This window comes from Cebus imitator, unplaced genomic scaffold (assembly GCF_001604975.1).
Source record: "Cebus imitator isolate Cc_AM_T3 unplaced genomic scaffold, Cebus_imitator-1.0 Scaffold267, whole genome shotgun sequence".
Classification (NCBI taxonomy): Eukaryota; Metazoa; Chordata; class Mammalia; order Primates; family Cebidae; genus Cebus; species Cebus imitator.
Genome location: NW_016107582.1, coordinates 2,813,782 through 2,837,248, shown reverse-complemented (window position 1 = coordinate 2,837,248; position 23,467 = coordinate 2,813,782). Strand labels below are relative to the sequence as shown.

The following is a 23,467-nucleotide window of genomic DNA, read 5'->3' as shown; positions in this document are numbered from 1 at the left end:
GACTGATTTCATTTCTGACATCTCCTAGACTGAAAGCTCTGTGCGGGTAGAGGCAGTGTCTGTTTTTCTCTCCTATGTCTGTCATAGAGCAGCATGTAAAGGAATGAATGAATGCCTTAGTCATGCCCATATCATCCTTCACCTGGTTTACTGAAAGGCCTTACCAGTAGTTTTAGAAATCTAATTTATTTTTCTGCCATCAGGATTTTCCTTCTTAAAGATTTAATCTTGGCCAGGTGTGGTGGCTCACGCCTGTAATCTCAGCCCTTTGGGAGGCTGAGGCGGACGGATCATTTGAGGTCAGGAGTTCGACACCAGCCTGGCCACCATGCTGAAACCTCCTCTCTACTAAAAGTACAAAAATTAGCTGGGCGTGGTGGTTTGCGCCTGTAAACCCAGCTACTTGGGAGGCTGAGGCAGAGAACTGCTTGAACCCAGGAGGTGGAGGTTGCAGTAAGTCGAGATAGTGACAATGCACTCCAGCCTGTCTCAAAAAAAAAAAAAAAAAGACTCTTCAAATCATCTATTGGTTTTCTAGGTCAGGTTCTGCTTCTGAAGTTTCCTGATTGTGTATGCTTTCTCAGACCTCTATTCTTCTGCATGGGCTGTTCCTTCTGTAGGATTCACTCTCTCCCCCAAGTACTCTCCCTGGGAAAATCCTATTCATCTTATAAACCTCAGTTCTGAGGCTACCTCCTCTGTCACACCTGCCATGATGCTCAGTGCAGACTTGGGCCCCTGCCCCTCTTCTTCCATATATGCTTCTCCATTTTAGCAATTATCATGTTTCAGTCTAATGGTTTGTGTGCCTCTCCTAGAATAAGTTCCATGAGGCCACACTAGTATTTTATTGGTTATATATTGTCCAAAGCAAATGTTCAAAAATTGCTTGTTGCATTTTTGCAAGCTATGATTCTCAGAGGAACGCCTTATCTAACCAGAAGCAGAAGTCAAAACACACTTAAATTCTTTGCCCTTCAGGGGCCATTAGAATTTACTTACTGTTATGGATTTTACACCCAACATTGTGGTTTTCTAGTGCAGATTAGAATAAGGGGAGAGGTTAACATTGTGGTTTTCTAGTGCTGATTGGAAAAAGGAGAGAGGGAACAGCAGAGTGGTGCAATGGAAGTGTGCTGGGCTCATAACCCAGAGGTCGATGGATGGAAACCGTCCTTTGCTACCTTTGTGATCTTGGCTGCGTGTGTCAGCTCACACCTGTAATTCCAGCACTTTGGGAGGCCAAGCAGGGAGAATCGCTTGAGACCAGCCTGGGCAACATAGCAAGACCCTGTCTCTATAAAAAGGAAACGAACAAACAAACCCAAGAGAGGCACTTCTAAATAGAGGCCTACTGACAACAGCAGAAGTTACCACCAATGGCCTGTCAGTAAAGGAGTGGCGCCTGTCCCAGCTAATACAAGCGCCTTCTGCAGTGGCTGCAGCAGTGTTTCCCCAGTGAGGACCTGCTTCCTACAACTCTCATCTACAAGTCTGAGCTTGAAAACTGCCTCAGATTTTAGCAAAACAAGCAGTCTTGCTGGCTTTTCCTATCTTCCTCTGAGGTAAAGGGGTCCAGGGCAGACTCAGAGCCCCTGGTTTTCTTAGCATGAGCCCGAGCATGAGTCAGAATTACCTGAGGGCTTGTGAAGTCAAAGGTTGCTGGGCTTCATCCAGAGTTTCTGATTCAGTAGTTCTAGGGTGGGGACTGGACAACTCCCATTTGTCAAAGATTCCTAGGGGATGCTGCTGCTGCTGGGCGGGCCTTAAGAACCACTGGCCTAAACAATGGGCCACAAGCAGGACCACAATGAAAAACTCCAGCCAAACAGGAAGATAAAGAAAACTTCATCTTTGATCAGGTACTTCTTGCTTCATTTACACAGGTGCCTGCGTTTTTTTCCCCAGGGAATATTTTGTGACTTGATAATTTCCACTTGTGGAACCAGTTGAACTGGCTATTTACTATCAGATATTTACTTATACCAAATAAATATTGTTATATACTATGTAAAAATAGAAGGTCCTGGCATTCTGAATTTTTTGCAAGGGCTGTTCCTCCAAACCTGCTCCTTTGTGGATCTGTATCACTGAGTCATATGTAGGGAAAAGCATCGTAAGCCAAATCATTGGAACTCAGCAGTTGTGTTCCCTGCTGTCACTACATCCTTTCCCCAACAAACTCAGTTTACAGTAGACATCCGAATTTTATATTCAACCACTAGCAGCAGTTGCTAATGCATCATGCAATTAATATAAATCATTTAAAAATGTATAACCTCCTGATAGGCCCTCATGTTAAATTACTAAATGTATTTATTTTTAAAATGTTGGCTGGGTACAGTGGCTCACTCCTATAATCCTAGCACTTTGGGAGGCCCAAGGGATCGCTTGAACCTGAGAGTCTGAGACCAGCCTGGGCAACATGATGAAATTTCATTTCTACAAAACATACAAAATTTAGCTGGGCATTGTGGTGCACCCCTGTGGTCCCAGCTACTCATGAGGCTGAGGTGGGAGGATGGCTTGAGTCCTGGAGGTCAAGGCTGCAGTGAGCTGTAATTGCACTGCTACACTCCAACCCGGGTAACAGAGTGATACCCTGTCTCAAAAAAACAAAAACAAAACCAGAGAAACAGTTAACAATGTTAACAATGGGGAGAGCTATGAAAACAAAATTTTAGAGACAGTGTGGCTCAAGAACTATCTCTGTGCAGTTACAGCTATAAGGTACCAGGGTGGCTGACTTTGATTTTGAACTAGAATTGTCACTGACAATAAGAGTTACTGTGGAGGATGAAAAATTCCCATCATTCCCTTAGCAAGACTTGAAAAGAAGGATGAATTATGTTCAGCAAATTTAATATTTCACAGTGCTAAAACTCATGTTATTTTGCCTTGTTAAATCTCTGTAATCCTGATGCATTTACCATGGATGGCATTTTAGGATTATGGTTGGCGAGGTCATGGTTGTGATGTGGTGTCACTGCCTGCACATGTACAAACTTGGTGGTTATTCCTGGTGGGGTAACTTGGCCACTGTAATCTCCATGTTTCTCTCAACAGATTTTTATAAGGACCATCTGGAAAAGACACATGCTGCCTGTTGTCTGGAAACCTTCCACTGACACTTTCAGGTAAGATCAGGGAAGTCCCAGCATCAAAATTCGTAAGACAGGTGTCAGTAGTTTGCAAGAAGGCAGTAGTGGAATAGTTCAGTACGTAGTAATTAAGGACACAGAGGACATTTCTGTATGAACGACACAGACACCAATGACTATAAGCTCAAAAATGACTCAGAAGAAGAATAGAGATTCTCAATGTAAAGAAATTATAGACTTTTTTTTTTTTTTTTTGAGACAGAGCCTCACCCTGTCGCCCAGGCTGGAGTGTAATGATGAGATCTCGGCTCACTGCAACCTCTGCCTCCCAGGTTCAAGCAATTCTCCTTCCTCAGCCTTCTGAATAGCTGGAATTACAGGTGTGTGCCACCACATCTCACTAATTTTTGTATTTTTAATAGAGACAGGGTTTCACCATGTTGGTCATGCTGATCTCAAACTCCTGACCTCGTGATCTGCTCGCCTCAGCCTCCCAAAGTGCTGAGATTACAGGCGTAAGCCACCATGCCTAGCCTTTTAAAAATTACAGGAATTCTTTAATGAATTTATTTTTGCTTATACTTTCCTTCTTATGTATGCACAAGAGATGTATGATAACAATGTAGGTCTACGTCTGTGCTCGCTCACTAAAAATTCTAAATAATAAAAAAGAATTACAAATAGTTTAATTGGGAATATTATATTTTTCTTTCTTTCGCTTTTCTTTTTTTTTTTGGAGACAGAGTTTCGCTCTTGTTACCCAGGCTGGAGTGCAATGGCGCAATCTCGGCTCACCGCAACCTCTGCCTCCTGGGTTCAGGCAATTCTCCTGCCTCAGCCTCCTGAGTAGCTGGGATTACAGGCACGCACCACCATGCCCAGCTAATTTTTTGTAGTTTTAGTAGAGACAGGGTTTCACCATGTTGACCAGGATGGTCTCGATCTCTTGACCTCATGATCCACCCGCCGCGGCCTCCCAAAGTGCTAGGATTATAGGCGTGAGCCACCGCGCCCGGCCTCTTTTTTTTTTTTTTTTTTGAGATGGAGTCTTGCTGTGTCGCCAAGCTAGAGTGCAATGGTGCGATCTTGGCTCACTGCAACCTTTGCACTCCGGGTTCAAGCAATTCTTCTGCCTCAGCCTCCTGCCGTAGCTGGGACTACAGGAACCTGCCATCACACCTGGCTAATTTTTGTATTTTTAGTAGAGTCAGGGTTTCGCCAAGTTGGCCAGGCTGGTCTCAAACTCCAGACCTCAGGTGATCTGCCTGCCTTGGCCTCCCAAAGTGCTGGGATTACAGGTGTGAGCCACTGCACTGGGCCAGGAATACCTCTTTTTAACAGCAGCTTTTAATCTTTTTAGTCTGAGGACCCCTTCACACTCTTAAAAAATATTGAGAACGCTGGAGAACTTGTGGTTTATGTGGTAATATCAATAGTTACCATATTAGAAATTTAAACAGACTTTTAATGCTGAAGAATCACAAGCACATGTTCCATTAGCTGTCAGAGAGATAATGACATCACACATCATGTATCCTCTGGGAAACTCCAGTATACACTGGTAAGAGAATGGGAATGAAAAGAAAAAGGGGAACCACAGTTTGAGAATCACTGGCATATAAAATAATGGTTTTTAAAAATATTATATTTTGATGAATATGGATATATTTCCAAGTAAAATGTTTTTGGAAAAAGTAAAATATTGACTACATTGAAAATTCTATTGTTGAACAGTTGGGTAGCGTTTTGAGACACAGAAATTAATGGATGCATTTTTCTTCTGTGGCTGTGGGAAACATCTACCCCCAGCTGCCCTTCTTAGGTGGCGGGCTCACACTGGGTATTCTGCAGGTCTGGTTAATTCAACCGTAGGAGAAGGTAAGAATGTATCTTCCTCCTGGGTTCTGGAAGGCAGTGGAATTGCCTGTCAAGCAGAAAGAAAGGATAGAAGTTGGGACAAAGATGAAAGGAGGGGTGTGGTTTGGCCCCTCCGGGACAAACCTGGATTTTCTGGAGACTAGGAGAGGAAGCAGGGCTTGCAGTTTCTGTCAGTGATGGAGATCTTTGGGGATTTGCACATGGCTCTGTGGGTACCGGTGGGCAGACAAACACTTGGTGGACAGGAAAACTGAAGCACCATCCAGGGTCCTGCTGGGCAGTCAGGCCCAGAGAGAGGGCAGACCCCGGGGAGCTGCTGGCCTTTAGGGTACCCTCTGGGTCCTAATGACAGTCACCTGCCCACGGCCACTTCTGCCGCTGTCCTGACCTGGATTCCTACAGTCTTCCAAGGAAGGAGAACGGGAGCCACCACATACACACAGAGGGTGGCTTTCCTCTAGGGATCCTGGGAACCAGATTGGCTTTCATTTAGAAACCGTACAACAGTTACAGAAGCAAAGGAAAGTAGTTATAACTGGATCCGATGACGTCTTGCCTGAATTGAATTTACAGCTCTGTCGCCGAATGGAAGGAGGTTGCTAATAAAAGCACCTCACAGGATCTCTGCTGGGCACACTGAGTGATAGATATATGGAAGCTCTTCAGACAGCACCTGGCATATGTATGTTATCACCTCTTGAACCTCGATGTCTTGGAGATGTCATAGATGCCACACAACATCCTCCCCGGTTTGGGATGGCTGACGTTTGACCCTTTGCCGAAGTCCCCATATCCTAGGCTAGATTAAACCCTAAAGCTGGAGCCAAGGGGAGGGAGGGCAGGAACGTACTCTAAATAGAAGTGCTCCCCCGGGGAAGGGGCGGCCCAGCCTGCTCCAGCAGCCGGGAAGGTCTGCCTGCCACAGCGACGGCAGCAAGTGGCCTCCGGCTTCGGAGGGATTGAGGGCACTTCTCTAGTGTGAGCACTGGTGTCCAACGTCCGGTGCAGCAAAATCGCTGCAAACTCTCCCTGAATCCAGACAGGTCCGGGTCCTCTTGGGTTTATTTTTATTTTGTATTTTTTTGCCAGGGAGAATTCTGGTGCTCCTTCAATCCGGGGGCGCCTGCGAACCAGAGCCAGGAGATGGGCGTGGGCAGAGGTGGGTAGCACCGTCGAGCTCCCGACCACCTGCAGGGGGCTGAGTAGTCTGGAAGCGTCGGGAGCCGGGTCCCCGCCTCCGGGCACCCCACCTCGGACCCCTACTTCCACGCGGATCCCGCCCCATAGTGGGCGTGGCCGTTCAGGGGGCGGGGCCTGGGGGGTCTGCGAGCGAGTCACGTCCCGCAGGCGAGGCGGGGCGGAGCGCGGGAGGCCGGCTGCTAGGCGCACATCCGGCTGCCGCCGGGTACTTCACAAAGCCGCCGTGGCCACGGGCTGTTGCAGCGGGTTGCCTCCGCAGCAGCTCTGGGCTCTTCTCGGCTGCGGGAGCAGCTGCTCCAATGCCCCAGAGTGGCCATGGGCGCCCCGCACTGGTGGGACCAGCTGCAGGCTGGCAGCTCAGAGGTGGACTGGTGCGAGGACAACTACACCATCGTGCCTGCCATCGCCGAGTTCTACAACACGGTGCGGGGCGCGGGAGCGGCGAAGGCAGGCGGGCCGGGGGGAGGGGGCTGTCCCCGTGCCGCAGCGTCTGGAAGCTGGACGTGGGTCTCTGCGCGTATCTGGGGCATTCTCCCCAGGGGCTGAGTCAGTCCACACCTCCTCCTCGGCGCGCTCCTTCCAGTTCTCCATCTGTCCTCCTCTCTTGTCCCCATTCCCGAAGGCTGGGCTTGTCTTCCTCCTCCTGTCATTTTTTTGTTGATGGTCCTATTGTCTTGTTCGGCCCTCACCAGTCCAGGGACCAGGGATCTGTGTCAGCCCATTCTCCTCGTTTGGGTCAGTTAGGGGCGGTAAACCTGCCAGGACCAGTCTCTTCCTCCCCTGGGATCTCTGTGGCGTGACGCACTTGGGTTGCACTGTGCACTTTTGCCCTGAATACCTACCTGCTCTCCGAGTGCTGGGAAGAACACGCCCCCGGCTGGTCCCCGCGGCGGGCCCACTCCCACCAGGCTGACTTGCTCCACCCCCAAGAACATGCCTATGGTGGTCGAGTTATTTTTGGTCAGAATCAAGTTAATTACGACTTGTTCTTTTTTTCTTGCCTTTAGTGTCCAGTCTTGTGTGAGCCGCTAATTCAGCTCCCCCCAGGACTGTGCTTTCTCCAGTTCTGAAGTCTGACGGGTGAATGGAAAGTTTGGGAGTGATAACATGGGGGTTTTGGACTTGCATAGGTCTCTAGCTAAGGGCGAGCAGAAACTTCCCCATTGCAGAATCTTGTGTGTTTTTAGTTCTTGTGGTAGGGAAGGGTTGCAGCTGGGAGAGGAAATGCCTCTTCTCTTCTCCATGTCCATGGCTTGGAATCCTGGTACCGAATGTGAGACTTTGCGTGATCATTTCTGTGGCTTATCTTTTCACCACCCAAACGAGGAAAACAGGAACTCCTGGTTTGGGTCATTATGAATTCCAGGTTGTTGTTTAGGACTTTTCCTTTTGGAATTGCTAGAATGTCTTCGGCAGAAGTCAGGTAGCTTAATTCATGCAGGGATCTCAGATGATCTAGTCCCTTTCCTTTATTCATGTGATGAGAAAACTGGGCTCTTGAAGAGGGAGATGTCATGCTCACATTTCCGGCATGGCTGGGGCCTCAATCCAGAAGTCTGGCCTTTCCCTCTGCTCAGTGCTGAAATCTATGGTTGGTTTCCACACAAACACTCCAGCTTATTTTTTATGATTTAAAACCTGAGGCTAGGCATTGTGGTTCACATCTTTATTCCTAGCGCTTTGGGAGGTCAAGGCGGATGAATAGCCTGAATCCAGGAGTTCTGGCAACATGGCGAAAGCTCATCTCAGCAAAAAAATACAAAAATTAGCTGGATGTGTAATGCACACCTGTCATCCCAGCTACTTGGGAAGATGAGGTGGAAGGATCACCTGAGCCCAGGAGTTGGAGGCTGCAGTGAACCAAGATCGCGCCACTTCACTCCAGCCTGGGAAACAGGGTCTCAAAGAAAACCTGGCTATCTGCTGTCCACAGATACTGTGAAAGACAGTTAGTGGAAGTGGCCATGACTTATCTATTGCATAACCTCTCAGAGCATGCTGTCAGGGGTAAATAGTTGCACACAGAGGATGGGCTGGAGTAGTCCTGGGTACTTTCAATAAGGAGAAACACCCGTGGTAACACAAGTTGTCCATTTGTAAATGATAGTGAGAGAATAAAGATTTCACCAGAGTTCAAGAAGAAATGACAGCTTGATGACAGGTTCTCACATATATAGCAAGGTTATTATCTGTGGAGTCTGGGGTCTGCAGAGAGGGTCTGGCTTGGTTATTTTGGCCAAAAAAGCTACTGTATGGTTTCTCTGAGTCTGCCTTGAAAAGCCCCATAGTCCTGGATAAAAGGGAGAGTTTGTCTTTACTTTTAATCCAGTCCCATTGGAGCTGTTATTCTATGTAGTGAGTGCTAAAGTCTTTTTCAGAAATGGACTGTTGATCTTCAACTGCAATGTCTAGCTGATTAGCCCAGCTGGCCCATCTGACAAACTTTATTCCTTGGAATACTCTTAAACCACAAAATTTTCTCTGGCAAAGCAGAGCACGTAAGGTCTCAGAGAATAAGTTGACTGCCTAACTTTGTTGAGTGTAGGTCCAAATAATTTAGCAAAAAACGTTTCTTCCCCTCTGTTCTTATTTTTTAAATTATTATTATTATTTTTGAGACAGTCTTGGTCTGTCCTAGGCTTGAGTGCTGTGGTGCTGTCTTGGCTCACTGCCACCACCATCTCCCGGGTTCAAGTGATTTTCCCAGCTCAGCCTCCCAAAGTGCTGGGATTACAGGCGTGAAGCACCATGCCTGGCCTTCTCCTCTGTTCTTATGTACTACTTATATTCTGATGCTTATCACAGGACATTCCTTGCTTATCTTACTCCTGGGTTTAAAAGACTGTGAACTATTATATGGTGATAAATATCCTCTTAAATCCTCATAATAAGGCAACAGGTCTAACTACTCAGTTTATATGAAACTAATAATCATTACCTGTTTTGAGAAAAAGTTGGAGGAATTGACAATGTTAAATCAGGAGAAGACCGGGAGAGGGATCTAGAACCTTCTTAATGGGTCTTAGGGGTAGCACATCACTACTACAGCTTCAGATGCTACTGGCTACCATTACTTATTTGCTATGTGTTGAAGCTCTAGTGAGTACTCTATACTCGCCCTAGACAGTGGATGCTATTTATTATATCCATTTGATAAAGGTAGAAATTGGGGCCTAGAGAGTTTATGTTACTCACTGTGGTCAAGAGCATAGCACAGCTGAAGTCAGAACTTGGTCCATTTGACTCTACCAAGAGAGTTGTCTTGAAGATTATAAATGCCACTGTAACTAACTTAAATTTATCTATTTGGCATAGAATAGATATTTATTATTTAGTCATTCCTTAACTTAAAACTCCTATGTTGGGACCATTTTATCTTTAATATAAAACTCATAATGTTTGATATGAAAAAAGTTTACTTAAAGTAGTTTTTTGAAATGCTGTTTATATTGGCTGGGGGTGGTGGCTCACGCCTGTAATCCCAGCACTTTAGGCCGCCATGGCCGGCAGATCAAGAGGTCAGGAGATTGAAATCATCCTGGCCAACATGGTGAAACCATGTCTCTACTAAAAAGACAAAAATTAGCTGGGCATGGTGGCACGCATCTGTAGTCCCAGCTACTCGGGAGACTGAGGCAGGAGAATCGCTTGAACCCAGGAGGCGGAGGTTGCAGTGAGCCGAGATTGCACCACTGCATTCTAGCCTGGCAATAGAGCAGGTCTCCGTCTCAAAAAAAAAAAAAAAAAGGCTGTTTATTGTAAAAGTAATATGATCATGGCAAAAAATTTAGAGTATCTAAGTTATAGAGTGAAAAATACCCTTCTGCATCTTTCTAGATATTTAAAGCACATATATCTGTGTCTGCATATAAAATATGCATGTATAAGGCTGGGCATGGTGGCTCATGCCTATAATCCCAGCACTTTGGGAGGCTGAGGCGGGCCAGGAGGATAGGGTGGTGGTTTTTGCAAGAAGGCTTCTGAGTAGGGTGGCCAAACTCATCCTGGGTTTTTACCTGAGACTTTTCTGATTTTAATACTGAAAGTCCCATGCCCTGGAAGCCTTCACAGTCCCAGGCAAACCAGGACAGTCGGTCATCCCAGGGGCAGAAGTTAAACAATGGAATGGGTAGTTAGGAATCAGCATACAACTAAGATGCACAGGCAATCCACTCAGCCAGTGTAAAAGTCCTTATCTATTTATGAACCTGGTGTCCAGAATATATATAGCCTGTTGTTTTGTCTTTATTTACCCTCTGACTGGAAAGTGCATATTCAGATGTATCAGGATGAGACAGCAGTATGTTCATGAGATTATTTTGTAGTAAATGTTATGTGGAAATTCATAGAATGAAGAACTTTCTAAGGAAATAATACATTTTTAAAAACTGGGGGCTAGGCACAGTGGCTCACACCTCTAATCCTAGTACTTTGGGAGGCTGAGGCTGGCAGATCACTTGAGACCAGCCTGAGCCACATGGTGAAACCCTGTCGCTACAAAAAGTGCAAAAATTAGCTGGACACGATGGCACATGCCTATGGTCCCAGTTACTCAGGAAGCTTAGATCAAGGCTGCAGTGAGCTGTGAGTGTGCTATAATCTAACAATAGGCTTTAAAATATATCCCTTGACTGAACTATACTACAATTTCAGTGACCCATACAATTTTGAGGGGAAGTTTATTTCTCAGTAGAGATGGAGCCATGAGTCCATTTTTAAATCATGACTGATTTGCTTTTTTACATTTCTTTTGGTGTTCCTTCATCTTTTTGTCTTGGAGACAGTCTCCTACTAATTTGTTCTTTTCCTTTCTGTATATTGATGTCTTTAAAAGGTACAATGGGGGCCAGCTAGCCTTGGTAGATGGCGTAGGCAGAAGCAATAATGTAATTTCAGTATTATTTGGGGGCATATGGCAAAGTAGTGCTTCTAAGTGGCGCTTCTAATATGCACATTTAAAGAAAATGTTTGGGCCGGGTGCAGTGACTCATGCCTGTAATCCCAGAACTTTGGGAGGCCGAGACGGGCTGATCACTTGAGGTCAGGAGTTTGAGACCAGCTTGGCCTACATGGTAAAACCCCGTCTCTACTAAAAAAATACAAAAAATTAGATGGGCGTGGTGGCATTCGCCTATAGTTCCAGCTACTTAAGGGGAGGCTGAATCAGGAGAATTGCTTGAACCTGGGAGGCAGATGTTGCAGTTAGCCAAGATTGTGCCACTGTACTCCAGCCTGGGCGACAGAGTGAGACTCCATCTAAAATAATAATAATAATAATAATAATAATAAATTTTAAGAAAGAAAATGTTTGACGTATCATAATTTTGCTGTAGGTATCATATATAACTTCATGCCTTTGCAAATAATATATAAATACATTTAAAAGTGATAGTGTATGCATTGCTGGTGGAAATATAACCCAACAAAGTGTTAGGGGACACCTTAGCAGTAGATAGTTGCACTTAGTAGAAGCAAGTTAGATTGAGAGGACTCAGGGTACTAAAGATCCTCTGGGGTAAAAATCACAATGCATTGTATTTCTCAACATCATAAGTGGGACTGTAAATTGATGTTCCTTCTACTGGAAAATGGCTAAACTGCTGCCATCTGCCTCACTTATAGAAAGTGAGCTAAATCTATATTATCTATGATGAAAAGGTTTGCAGGGCATATTGTTGAAGGAGAAAAGGAAGCTGTACAATGGGAATGTTACAATATGTGACATATATGTACCTATTCATGTAAATGTGAAGAAAATGAGAACAGTGGTTATCACTGGGGAAGAAGCTAGAAAGGAAACTTTATTCCTTTTTTACAAGAATACATTCATGTATATGAAGAAAGAAAGATGAGGTTTTAAGTTATCTATGGTATAACAATTCTATTTTTCTTCTCCTCTTTCTTCACTTCCTTGACCCCCCTTCATCTCCTCCCTCTCCCCATTCATCTCCTTTTCTTCCTTTTATTTCTATGTTTAACAAGAGGAAAGCCATGTTTATGTTAAAGCCAAGAAACTGGTCATATGTGCACAGTGTGTGATGCACAGTGGGTGACGTGATTCACAATTTTTAGATGCTAATGGAGGAGTTAAGCCAAGGAGGTCAGAATGTGGTTGGATGGATTGGGGCTGAAAATCAGCTGGGGGCAGTGGAAGGAGCCTGGCACTGTGGAAATTGGCTCTCTGACGTTAGCCAGCCTTGGAGCTTTTCAGTGCTCTCAGCTATATCCCTTTGTAAAACAAGGGATGGTTTTTATTTTATTTTATTTTTTTGAGACAGAGTTTCACTCTTGTCGCCCAGGCTGGCGTGCAGTGGCGCAATCTCAGCTCACTGCACCTCTGCCTCCCCGGTTCAAGTGATTTTCCTGCCTCAGCCTTTCCAGTAGTTGTGATTACAGGTGCCCAACTAATTTTTGTATTTTTAGTAGAGACAGGGTTTCACCATGTTGGCCAGGGTGGTCTTGAACTTTTGAGCTCAGGTGATCCACCCACCTCAGCCTCCCAAAGTGCTGGGATTACAGGCATGAGCCACCATGCCTGGACTAAGGGATGGTTTCTAAGATCCTTCTTAAAATGATCCTTACTAAAAAGCCCCTCACAAGGATCTTTGATTCTTTAAATGATTCCAGAAAGTTAAGTCAAATTGTCTCAGTTTGCAGATGACATGATTGTATATTTAGAAAACCCCTTCATTGCCGGGCGTGGTGGCTCACGCCTGTAATCCAAGCACTTTGGAGGCCAAGGCGGGTGGATCACCTGCGGTTGGGAGTTCAAGAAAACCCCATCATCTCAGCCCAAAAACTCCTTAAGCTGATAAGTAACTTCAGCAAAGTCTCAGCGTACAAAATCTGCAAAAATCACAGGTATTCCTATACACCAATAATAGACAAGAGAGCCAAATCATGAATGAACTCCCATTCACAATTGCTACAAAGAGAATAAAATACTTGGGAATACAATTTACAAGGGATGTGAAGGACCTCTTCAAAGAGAACTACAAACCACTGCTGAAGGAAGTAAGAGAGGACACAAAAAGATGGAAAAACATTCCATGCCCATGGATAGGAAGAATCAATATTGTGAAAATGGCCATACGGCCCAAAGTAATTTATAGATTCAATGCTATCCCCATGAAGCTACCATTGACTTTCTTCACAGAATTAGAAAAAACTACGTTAAATTTCATATGGAACCAAAAAAGAGCTTGTATAGCCAAAACAATCCTAAGCAAAAAGAACAAAGCTGGAGGCATCACGCTACTTGATTTCAAACTATACTACAAGGCTACAGTAATCAAAATAGCACAATACTGGTACCAAAACCGCTATGTAGACCAATGAAACAGAACAGAGACCTCAGAAATAACGCCACACATCTACAACCATCTGATCTTTGAAAAACCTGACAAAAATAAGCAATGAGGAAAGGATTCCCTATTTAATAAGTGGTGTTGGGAAAACTGTCTAGCCATATACAGTAAACTGATACCAGACCCCTTCCTTACACTTTATACAAAAATTACCTCAAGATGGATTAAAGACTTAAGTGTGTGGCTGGGCGCAGTGGCTCACACCTGTAATCCCAGCACTTTGGGAGACTGAGGCAGGTGGATCATGAGGTCAAGAGATCTAGATCATCCTGGCCAATATGGGGAGACCCCATCTCTACTAAAAATTTTTAAAAAATTAGCAGGGTGTGGTGACGGGCACCTGTAGTCCTGGCTACTCGGGCGGCTAAGGCTGGAGAAACGCTTGAACCTAGGAGGTGGAGTTTGCAGTGAGGTGTGATCACACCACTGCATTCCAGCCTGGTGACAGAGAAAGACTCCATCTCAAAAAAAAACAAACAAAAAAAACTTAAATATAAGACCTGAAACCATAAAACCATAGAAGAAAACCTATGCAATACCATTCAGGACGTAGGCCTGGGCAAAGACTTCATGACTAAAACACCAAAAGCAATGGCAACAAAAGCCAAAATTGACAAATGAGATCTAATTAAACTAAAGAGCTTCTGCACAGCAAAAGAAACTATCATCAGAGTGAACAGGTAACCTATAGAATGGGAGAAAACTTTTGCAATCTGTCCATGTAACAAAGGGCTAATATCCAGAATCTCCAAGGAACTTAAACAAATTTACAAGAAAAAAACAACCACATCAGAAAGTGGGTGAAGGATATGAACAGACACTTCCCAAAAGATATTTATGCGGCCAAAAAACATATGGGAAAAAAGCTCATCATCACTGGTCATTAGAAAAATGCAAATCAAAACCACAATGAGATACCATCTCATGCCAGTTTGAATGTTGATCATTAAAAAGTCAGGAGACAATAGATGCTGGACAGGATGCAGAGAAATAGGAACACTTTTACACTGTTGGGAGTGTAAATTAGTTCAACCATTGTGGAAGACAGCGTGGTGATTCCTCAAGGATCTAGAACCAGAAATACCATTTGACCCAGCAATCCCATTACAAACCCAAAGATTGGAAATCAGTCTATTAAAAAGACACGTGCACACGTATGTTTATTGCAGCACTGTTCACAGTAGCAAAGACTTGGAACCAACCTAAATGCCCATCAATGATAGACTGGATAAAGAAAATGTGGCACATATACACCATGGAATACTATGCAGCCATAAAAAAGGATGAGTCCCTGTCCTTTGCAGGGAAATAAACGAAGTTGGAAACCATCATTCTCAGTAAGCTAACACAGGAACAGAAAACCAAACACTGCATGTTCTCACTCATAGGTGGGAGTTGAACAAGGAGAACACATGGACACAGGGAGGGGAACATCACCCACTGGGACCTGAAGGGGATGGGGGGCCAGGGGAGGGATAGCATTAGGAGAAATACCTAATGTAGATGATAGGTTGATGGGTGCAGCAAACCACCATGGCACATGTATACCTGTGTAACAAACCTTCATGTTCTGCACATGTATCCCAGAACTTAAAGTGTAATTAAAAAAAAAGTTAAGGGCTTTGATCATAGCAATGAACCAAAGCCTACTGCTGGCTGGACTCGGTGGTTTATGCCTGTAAATGGCCAATGAGAATGGATCACCTGAGGTCAGCAGTTCCAGAAAAGCCTGACCAACATGATGAAACCCCATCTTTACTAAAAAAATAGAAAAAAATAGCTGGACCTGAGGGTGCATGCCTGTAGTCCCAGCTACTTGGGAGGCTGAGGCAGGAGAATTGCTTGAACCCAGGAGGCGGAGGTTGCAGTTGGCCAAGACTGCGCCATTGCACTCCAGTCTGAGCAATAAGAGCAAAACTCTGTCTAAAAAAAAAAAAAAAAAAAAAAAAAACACCTGTTAAAAAAAAAAAAAAAAAAAAAAAAACCCCAAAAACCTACTGCTTATACAGTACTTAGACACTTGTCCTGATTCCTCCTTCTTACCTGCTTCTTGATAAATGAAAACTGACCATATTTCTTTTCTTTTTCATTAATCTAGGAAAAATTGGCCACATTTATCAGATTGGAGACTATATACCACCTGTGACATCTCAGACAATTTGTCTGTATTCTTACCCAAGGTCATAGGACTCCTATGTGGGAAAGAGAGAAAGATCTTCAACAAAGTGAACCAAGTAAAGGCTGAGTGTGGTGGCTCACACCTGTAATTCCGGCACTTTTAGAGGCTGAGGCGGGTGGATCACTTGAGATCAGCCTGACCAATGTGGTGAAACCCCGTCTCTACTAAAAATACAAAAATTAGCTGGTTGTGGCGGGTGCCTGTAATCCAAGATAATCATGAGACCGAGGCAGGTGAATCGCTTGAACCTGGGAGGCAGAGGTTACAGTGAGCCAAGATTGTGCCACGGCACTCCAGCCTGGGCAAGTGACAGAGTGAGACTCTGTCTCAAAACAAAACAAAACAAAACAAAACAAAAAGTGAACCAGCTAGAAAAAGGTACCCCTTTCTCCGTAATGATACAACCTCACTTAGGTATTTCAGACCTGGATTTTAACCAAAGGCAACAGCTCTGCCCCCATTCTGCCCCTGACCAAGGATCTTGTGCTCCTCCTTTGACTTGCATTTCTCCCCCACCCATCTTTCTCCCCTTTCTAAAAAGAGTGTCATGCTTAGCTCCTCTCCTCCCCAGATGGTGGCAGAGGCAGGCCTTGGTCCCTGAAGCTGCCAGCCCTTACTTGCCCTATGCCTCAAGCTCTGGGGTTTGCTGAAGCAAGTGTTCTATTTAGTTGTGTACCAGTGTGATTTCTTACATCTGGGAAAGCTCTTCAGCCCTGCCCGCTTCAGTTCAGTTCAGGTGCCCATCATCATGGTTTTTTGAGGCATCCTCTAAGTGACCATTCTGTATTGTCCAACTTAAGTGACCATTCTTTTCTTCTGAAAGCCCTGTGCCCTTCTCTTTACAGACTTCATCTTCCGTGTCCACCTATTTCTGAATGTGGTTTTTGTTGTTTGTTTGTGTTTAGTCCAGGACCCCTCCTACCCCATCCCCATGGGTGTTACTCATGTAGACTTAGCCATCATCTTCACGTTTGACATACTTCCTCTGTGTGCTCAGTCCTGTACAAGGAGCCCCTCACTCCACAATCAGAGATGAGACTTAAAAGCTGAATGTTCCTACCACTTCATATTTTCTAAAATGGCCTTAATTTAAAAACAAAAAAGAGAATATAACAAGTATTGGCAAGGATGTGAGAAATGGGAACACTGTACATTGCTGATGTGGAAAAAGTTTGGTGGTTTCTCAAAACGTTAAAATGGAATTAGTACACCAGCCAGTGCCTGAGTCCATTCATGCTGCTGTAACAAAAGACCTTAGACTGGGTAATTCATAGTAACGGAAATTCATTTCTTACAGTTATAGAGGCTGGAAAATCCAAAGTCGAGGTGCCAGCAGGTTTGGGGTCTGGTGAGGGCTCCCTGCTTCAAAGACGGAGTACGTGCTACACCCTCACACTGTGGCAAGGGTGAACACCTCCCTCACACCTCTGTTATGAGAGTGCTAATCCAATTTAACACCTCCAAAGGCCCCACTTCTTAATATAGTCGTGTGTTGGGGATATATTCTGAGAAATGTATTGTCAGGGCCGGGTGCGGTGGCTCACACCTATATCTCAGGACTTTGGGAGGCTGAGACGGATGGATCACGAGGTCGGGAGATCGAGACCATCCTGGCCAACATGGTGAAACCCCGTCTCTACTAAAATATAAAAAATTAGCCAGGTGTAGTGGTATCTGCCTGTAGTCCCAGCTACTGGGGAGGCTGAGGCAGGGGACTCTCTTGAACCTGAGAGGTGGAGGTTGTAGTGAGCTGAGATTGTGCCACTGCACTTCAGTCTGGCGGCAGAGCAAGACTCTGACTCAAAAAAAAGAAATGTATTGTCAGAAAATTTTGTCATTCTACAACATTATAGACCATACTTACACAAACCTAGGTAGTATATACATCCAGGCCGTATGGTATGGCCTATTGCTCATAGGATATAAAGCTGTGTAACATGTTACTGTACTGGACACTGTAGGCACCTGTAACACAACAGTAAATATTTGTATCTAAGCATATCTATACTTGGAAAAGTATCAGGAAAAATATGGCATAAAAGCTCCATTATAATATGGGTCCACTGTCATATATGTGGCTCTTCGTTGACTGAAATGTTATTATATGGCAAATTCTGATACTATCACATTGATGATTCAGTTTTAACGTATAAATTTTTTGTGTGTGGATGGGACACATTTAGACCATAGTACCCAGCAACCATTAATGTATGAGTGGATAAACAAAATGTAGTATATCCTTACAATGGAATGTTATTCAGCCCTAAAAAAGAATAAGGTACTAGTATATGCCGTAATATGGATGAACCTTAAAAACATTATGGTAAGTGAAAAAATAAGCTAGATACAAAAGATCATATATTGTACGATTCCACTTATGTGAAATATTTAGAATAGGTAAAATCATAGAGACAAAAGGCAGATTGGTGGTGGCCAGGGGCCGAGAGAGGGAGAAATGAGGAGTGACTGCTTAATGAGAATAGCGTTTCTTTTCAGGGTGATGAAAACATTTTTGGAACTAGATAGAGGTGATGGTTGCCTATTATGAATGTACTAAATGCCACTGAATTGTATACTTTAAAACAGTTTTATGATATGTGAATTTTACCTCAATTTTAAAAAGTCCAGAAAAAAAAACCTATGAGTCTGTGAAACAAACAACCCCAAAATTAGCCAAACAAAAAGTGAGTTAAAGTAATTAGGGGTAAGGTTCTAGGGTTATGCTATCCAATATGACAGTCACTGGCCACATGTAGCTGGCTGTTGAACACAGGAAATGTGCCTAGCCCAAACTGAGGGTTGTTGGGAACATGAAATTTACACTGTTCTTCAAGTCCATGGTGTGAACAAAAGAATGTAAAGTAGGCTAGGCACAGTGACTCATGCCTATAATCCCAGCACTTTGGGAGTCTGAGGCAGGAGGATTGCTTGAGGCCAGGAGTGCACAGCATGGTGGTGCATGCCTATAATCCTAGCTATTCAAGAGGCCGAGGCTGGAGGCTCCCTTAAGCCTGGGAGTTAGAGGCTGCAGGGAGCTGATCCCACCATTGTACTCTGGCCTACTTGGCAGAGTAAGACCCAGTCTCTCAGAAAAAAAAGCAAACTATCTCATTGATGATATTTAATAGTGATTACATGTTCAAATGACAATATTTTGAATACATTGCATTAAGTAAGATAGATTATTAAAAATTTTTAAAAGTTGAATGCCCATGGAGACATAACACAGAGGTTTAAATCCACACCAAAGTCTACGAGATAAAATGATACCGTTTTAAAGCTGGGATGAAACTTTCAAATATGATCTTTACCTAAAAATAGGTTTTGATTAGGATGAGAAAGCTGTCAAAGGACAACTAAGGGGGATACTAGAAAGAGTCCTCTTTTCCTGTAGGCCCAGGGGAAAAGGCTGGCCTGGCTGGGGAGGATGATTGGGAGCTGGACAATGTCTACTCTTTTTTATGCCTTCATTAAACATTTTTTAAAAAAAAACATTGTTTAATACAGACCTTATTTTTAAAAAGATAAATGCAGGTGGGCGTGGTGGCTCACGCCTGTAATCCCAGCACTTTGGGACGCTGAGGAGTGGCTCACCTGAGGTCAGGAGTTAGAGACCACCCTGGCCAACATGGTTGTTAGTAGAAACCCAGTCTCTACTAAAAATACAAAAATTAGCTGGGCGTGGTGGTGAGTGTCTGTAGTCCCAGCTACTCAGGAGACTGAGGCAGGAGAATCTCTTGAACCTGGGAGGCAGAGGTTGCAGTGTGAGAGACTGTGCCATTGAACTGCAGCCTGGGTAACAAGAAAGAAACTCTGTCTCAAAAATAAATAAATAAATAAATAAGTAAATGCAGCCAGGCATGGTGGCATGCCCCTAGACCTACCTACTTGGGAGACTCTGGTGGGAGGATCACTTCAGCCCAGCCTGGGCAACATAGCTAGACCACACCTCTTAAAAAAAGATAATGAAGGCCAGCACCATGGCTCACACCTGTGATCCCAGCACTTTGGGAGGCTAAGGAAGGCGGATCACCAGGTCAAGAGATCGAGACCATCCTGACCAACATGGTGAAACCCCATGTCTTCCAAAAATACAAAACTTAGTTGGGCTTGGTGGCACATGACAGTCCCAGCTACTCAGGAAGCTGAGGCAGGTGAATCACTTGAACCTAGGAGGCGGAGGTTGCAGTGAGCTGAGATCACGCCACTGCACTCTAGCCTGGCGACAGAGCAAGACTCTTGTCAAAAAAAAAAAAAAAAAATTATGAAAAAAAGTAAGTGCAAGTAAATTAGAATGCTTCATAATTAAACTTGCAATTACTGGTTCTTTGAATCAAGAGAGGAGCTTGGGCAGCTTTCATAGACTGCAGTGTTTTTATAGCTGCTCCTATGATCAAAGAAGCAGCAGGGAGTCCCTTAAATGGCCATTTAAAAATTTTAAATTTTCCTGATTCTATATCTGTTGTCAAAAAAAAGTGTAAGAGACTGGGTGTGGTGGCTCACACTTGTAATCCCAGCACTTTGGGGGGCTGAGGTGGGTGGATCACTTGAGGTCAGGAGTTTGAGACCTGCCTGGCCAACATGGGGAAATTCCATCTCTACTAAAAATACAAAAATTAGCCAGGCGTGGTGGTGGGTACCTGTAATCCCAACTCCTTGGGAGGCTGAGGCAGGAGAATTGCTTGAACTTGGGAGGTGGAGGTTGCAGTGAGCTGACATTGCACCACTGCACTTCAGCCTTCCAACCTGGGTGACAGAGTGAGACCCATCCCAAAGAACAAAGAAAGAAAGAAAGAAAAATGCAAGAACTGAAACAAGATGTATGACCACATTTATCCCAGTTTGCAAGGACATACTTGAAAGAGGCCACTTGATTTTTTTGCCCTTTTTACTTTATACTCATCTTTGTGTTTTACATTTTTTCCTGCAGATCAGCAATGTCTTGTTTTTCATTTTACCGCCCATCTGCATGTGCTTGTTTCGTCAGTATGCAACATGCTTCAACAGCGGCATCTACTTAATATGGACTCTTTTAGTTGTAGTGGGTAAGTGGAGTAGTTTCGGAACATGGACTGAACGGGAGGAAAGGAATTCCACACACTTCCGGTCCCCTTTGAACATAATGTTTTGTAAACTAAAGTCACTCTGAGGTCTTAGCAAACTTTTTTTCCGCTTGCTTGCTGGCAAAAGGACTCTTAAATTCAGGCTTGATAACAAAGTTGGCATTACGATCACTTGCCTGCATTTGAGACTTCATTTGTGTAGTTGCTATTGGGACAATGCCAGTGCAGCTTTCTGAGAGCGGCTGGAGAAAGTCATGTGAAACAACTGAACTCTGGGGAGGCTGGTTTCTAATGGACTAAAATTGAAGAAAAAAATATAGATGTTTGATCCCTCATTGTTTTGTGAAATACTTGTGTCATTTCCATTTCCTCCCACAGGCAGGTTGGGAATTCTTTACACTGAGGGAAAGTTGACTTTTATTTACTGCCTCTTCCCATAAAGGCTCTGTGGATGAAGACAGAATGTGTTTAACTGTGGAACTGTTAAAGTTCTGATGTGCTGATATTTGGGCCCTGGTTGAAATCCTCTTTCTAGACTTGAGGCTTGCATGCTTGGGTGGTGTGAGTTTCTTTCTTCAGTTTCTTTTTTCAGAGAGAGAGAGAGTGATCTGGTGACTGTGATAACTGTTGGTGAAAGGACTATCCTTAAGCAGTATATTGAATTTGTGTCTCTTCTGTGGTGACCTTTTTATATTGGTTGTAATTGATTCTAGGAATTGGATCTGTCTACTTCCATGCAACCCTGAGTTTCCTGGGTCAGATGCTTGATGAACTTGCAATCCTTTGGGTTCTGATGTGTGCTTTGGCCATGTGGTTCCCCAGAAGGTATCTGCCAAAGATCTTTCGGAATGACCGGTAAGCTTGCACTAAACATTTTTGCATTTGCTACTAGGTGTGATACCCCATATAACAATGTATATATGAGGAAAAATAGCACATGATTGAGTTTAGCCTAGTGATGAGCTTATCATATACTTGTTTAGTATCTACTGATTGTTTTTATGATCTGACAATATAAATAAACTGGCAGATTAAAGAGGGAATTTTAATGCTTGGGGAAGAACTGATATAACATCAGGGACAAAGAGTCAAATAGTGTCCTTGTTTGATATGAGCAAGAGTGGAAAGACCTTCAGTGCGGGCAACATACTGAATGGTGATTTGATACTCTTTGATTTTCTGCTACAACATTTCCTTGAGACAAATCCAACTCCACCAGTTTTATATATCTGAAGTAGGCTCCTGACTGATAAACTGCTTCTTGGAGCTATAGATACTGTAGTTTTCAAGTTGCTTCTTTTTTTTGCTTCCGATGAGAGCTGTGTACCTGTGTGCACTCACATGCGCGTGCACACGTATGTGCGTACACACACACACACACACACACACACACACTCTTATATACTGTATATATGTTCAAACTGGAAACCCAGAATTTCAGGAAGGATGCATTTTAATAGCCATTGTGTTAGGGTTATACAGTTATCCATCCAGTAAATATTTTTGAAAACTTACATTTTACTATGCATTTTTCTAGGCACTGGAATATCACGGTAAACAAAACAGCAGAGTCTTCCTCTAATGAGCTTACATTGAAGTTGGGGAGATTACAAATCAACAAACAAACAAGTAAATAATATAATGTTAGAATATGTTGGGTACTGTGATGAAAAGTGAAGCTGATAGGGTTTAGTGGTGACTTAGGGTGCTGATTTAGAGTTTGGTCGGAGAAAATCTTTCTCAGGTGTGTGAAGTTTGTTACTATCTAAAGGCACAGAGGAGATTCAGCCCAATAAAAATGAGAAACGTTCCCAGAACACATTACCCACATTCTTTGTAGGACACTGTTTTGTCAAAATATGTATTTTTGTGGCTAAATAGTCTAAAACTATGGGTTCAATGAAGCAAATAGTCTAAAACTATGGATTCAATGAAGAAACACTCCCAGAACACATTACCCGCATTCTCTGTAGGACACTGTTTTGTCAAAATATGTATTATTATGACTAAATAGTCTAAAACTACGGATTCAATGAAGCAAATGTGCCCATGGAAGAGTTATACCAGGAAAAGAAAATAATTCATTATAGTTTTACTGGCACTTTGAAAAGGGACAGGAACTGTGCAGCTGCTGAGGACTATGGCTGCTATCTGTGGACGCAAATGGAGAAGCATCTGTGAAAAATGCTGGCTGCAAGGGGCACATTATATAATTGTGTGTATGATATCCTAATTTTAGAGTGAATGAACTAAACTCTTTCTCAGTATGTTTTTGTATTAGCACAAAACTGCCTGGGAGGTGAGGACACCTAACTACAGGCATTGGCTATTCTTGGGAATTACAGCAGAGAGGGACAGCCACTTTTACTTTCATCTGAACTGGTTGATTTTTTTTTTTCCTTCTCCTTCCTTCCTTCCTTCCTTCCTTCCTTCCTTCCTTCCTTCCTTCCTTCCTTCCTTCCTCCCTTCCTCCCTTCCTCCCTTCCTCCCTTCCTTCCTTCCTTCCATCCTTCCTTCCCCTTCTTACTTTCTTTCTCTTTTTCTTTCTCTTTCTCTCTCTCTCTTCATCCCTCCCTCCCTCCCTCCTTCCCTTCCCTTCCTTCCTTCCCTCTTTCTTCCTTTCTTCCTTTCTTCCTTTCTTCCTTTCTTCCTTTCTTCCTTTCTTCCTTTCTTCCTTTC

General features: G+C 43.7%; 1 protein-coding gene across 2 annotated transcripts in view; it reads left to right on the top strand.

Annotated features, from left to right (window-relative positions):
* The first annotated feature begins 6,336 nt into the window (after positions 1–6,336).
* ACER2 (alkaline ceramidase 2) overlaps positions 6,337–23,467 on the top strand; it is a 40,065-nt gene continuing 22,934 nt past the window's right edge. For both annotated transcript variants that reach the window (XM_037728526.1, XM_017500649.2), the window contains exons 1-3: positions 6,337–6,602; positions 20,656–20,770; positions 21,502–21,643. In XM_037728526.1, the coding sequence (XP_037584454.1) occupies positions 6,495–6,602; positions 20,656–20,770; positions 21,502–21,643 (365 nt within the window). In that variant the 5' untranslated portion in view covers positions 6,337–6,494. The remainder of the gene's footprint in view (positions 6,603–20,655; positions 20,771–21,501; positions 21,644–23,467) is intronic.